The sequence below is a fragment of the Epinephelus moara genome, chromosome 3 (assembly GCF_006386435.1).
Source record: "Epinephelus moara isolate mb chromosome 3, YSFRI_EMoa_1.0, whole genome shotgun sequence".
Taxonomy (NCBI): Eukaryota; Metazoa; Chordata; class Actinopteri; order Perciformes; family Serranidae; genus Epinephelus; species Epinephelus moara.
Genome location: NC_065508.1, coordinates 42,257,726 through 42,260,412, shown reverse-complemented (window position 1 = coordinate 42,260,412; position 2,687 = coordinate 42,257,726). Strand labels below are relative to the sequence as shown.

The 2,687-nt window shown below is 39.9% G+C and overlaps 1 protein-coding gene across 9 annotated transcripts in view; it reads right to left on the bottom strand.

Moving 5' to 3' along the window:
* usp25 (ubiquitin specific peptidase 25) overlaps positions 1-2,687 on the bottom strand; it is a 242,263-nt gene that overhangs the window by 197,681 nt on the left and 41,895 nt on the right. For 8 of the 9 annotated variants that reach the window (XR_007569272.1, XM_050035507.1, XM_050035499.1 and 5 more), the window contains exon 2: positions 1,016-1,093. The exons of the other annotated variant lie outside the window; for it this stretch is intronic. Coding sequence is in view for 7 of the 8 variants with exons in the window: in XM_050035507.1 (XP_049891464.1) it covers positions 1,016-1,093 (78 nt within the window). In the remaining variant the exon portion in view is untranslated. The remainder of the gene's footprint in view (positions 1-1,015; positions 1,094-2,687) is intronic. 9 annotated transcript variants of the gene reach the window in all.

Below are 2,687 nucleotides of genomic sequence, written 5' to 3'. Positions count from 1 at the left end.
CACAATGTGTTTTTAAATGAATAAACCATTATCAGAGGTGATATGTGATGATTTTTTTTTATGCATTTACCCATGTTTATCCGTGACATTGTGTAAATGTCCGTGGCGGACATTTGAAAGCGAGTTGATGACAAACAGTACAGTAAACTTGTAGATAACTCAAATATATGTAATAACTTAGGTGAAAAATGCTTTAACATTCCATGCAGCCTCTCAGCTCAGCAAACGGTAAACAACCCCGCTGGCTTCTCTACGTTTCGCTTCCGTACGCAGTCAGTGGAGCCCAAATGAATACGCTGCGACGCTACGCTGACGTGACGCTTACGTTTGCAGCCGGTATTGTAATGGTATTGTATTGGTCTTAAAAATACCAAATTCTTATCCCAAAAACTAATGGAAACCTCTTCCTCCCCAGCAGACTTTTATGCTGCAGTCTGCTGGGGAGGAAGCATCAGACACAAAGATGCAAGGCGGCTGGACAAACTAGTCAAAAGAGCTGGCTCTGTGATTGGAGTCAGGTTGGACACACTGGAGGAGGAGGTGGAGAGATGCACACTGAAGATGTTCGAGGCCATCATGAACAACCCACATCATCCAGAACAGAACACCTTGATGGACCAAAAAAACTCTGGTGGACGGCTCCTCTCTCTTCGATGCAGGACAGAGAGATACAGAAGATCCTATATACCAACAGCCATCAGGCTTTATAATTCTTTGACATATAATAGATGAGCTGACAGATAACTGAATTTCCCCTTGGGGATGAATAAAGTCATTCTTATTCTTATTATTATTCCTTTTCTGGCGGGATGCAATGATGCGCCACCACAAAATCCCAGCCTGTTTGTGACAATGAACTTAACACACCAGTAAATAAATAATTAACAGAAAGGCATTATTGTCCACTGCAGAGAGGTACACGGCTCTAGTGCACTTGCAATGGGAAAGGAGTCTATCACCTATTTTTTGCATGTTTTCCAGCGTTTCATAAACCTGCATGAGTTTGATGATGTACCTGCAGGGCCTGCTGAAGCAACTGAACATCTGTGGTGCCTGTGACCTCCCTCAACTGGTTTAGTAGCGTCTGCTGGTGCTGTTGAAAGCAAAAGAAGAGAGGAGGATACACAGTAGTTCAGAGCAGAGTATGATGGAGATAAGTTGCAAGTAGTTTAGAACAGATTAAGGTTATAAAAAAAAAAATACAATGCCAAGGAAGCACAACTGTAAGAGTGAAGCCAACATTTTACCTAAATCAATATTGAACTTACTCATAAGACCATTACACACCTACAGTAATAGCCAGTAGGGGTGGGGGAAAAAAATCGATACAGCATATAGTATTGTGATATTTTGCGTGGTGATATTGTATCAATACACGTACGTACTTCAAGTATCTATCTTACCTTATCATATACATTATTAATTTTTGTAAAACCACACATTTCGGTACAACTTTGGTAATAGAATAATATAATCAATTGCTTTTTCAGTCCACTAAATGGTGGTGATGTTTTGGGGGGTTTTTTATGGTGAGGTCAGTAGAGGTCTCAGTCAATGACATTTGGCAGGAAGTTCATCAAAAGAAAGGTGAAGGCACCAGAGAAAGAAATCAGAAATGCGCTGTTGGCATTTAAATCAAATGTCTGGACTTATTTTGGATCTTTTAACACAAACGGAAAGGAAAGGAAAGGAAAGGAAAGGAAAGGAAAGGAAGACTTGGATATGACAAATGTGGTTTGCAAGCAGCGTCTTACAAGAATAAAATACTCTGGGAATACTACGAACATGAGGGCTCACTTCACACTCCACTATCTAGAGATAGCATTAGCTGCTGATGGCAAAGCTAACGTTAGACCCGCTTCGCCGAAAGACTGACTAACACTGGATCCACTTAGCTTGACAAAACTACCATCCAACTCTGACAGAGTTAAGATAAAAACACAATCCATCACCTACTTCATTTGCAAAGATCTGCGTCATTAAAAAGGCTTTTCAGGTATGTGACTCTGTCCTGAAGTTTTTTCACTGACACAGCCGTACCAAAGCTCTACAGAGAGGTGAAGCATAAAGTTGAGGAATCTTTGAGTATAGCAGGAAGGGTGGCATTACTGGTGACCACTGTCTCACATTCTCCAAACTAGAGTAGTACACTAAAGTCACACCAGAGCAAACATTGCAGACCTACTGCAACATGCAGCACAAGAACGGAGGATTGTTGTAACAGACAACACTTCTAACATGAGTGTTGCCATTCAGTTAGTGGGTTACCTGCATGTTAAGTGTTACGCTCACATTTAATCTGGCCTTGCAGAGGGCGTTAGATATGCCAACAGTTAAGTTTGCAAGGTGTTTGCAGCATTTATGACAGGTTTTATGATAGTGTTGGTTAGCCTGTCTTAGGGGTGTAACGGTACACAAAAATCTCGGTTCGGTACGTACCTCGGTACACAAGCCACGGGTCGTTTTTTTTCGGTACAGTAATGAAAAAAATAGACAACTATTAAATATCTTTTACTTATTGGTAACCTTATTAAAACATACCACCACAGCAGTTAACTCTTTTTACACAATTTTTGAATGAAACAAATATATATAAAATCCTGCTTTTTCACATTGTTTGAATGAAAATAGAAATATAAAAGTGAATAATAAAATCCTGCTGTTTTTTTAACACATTTTTTGAATGA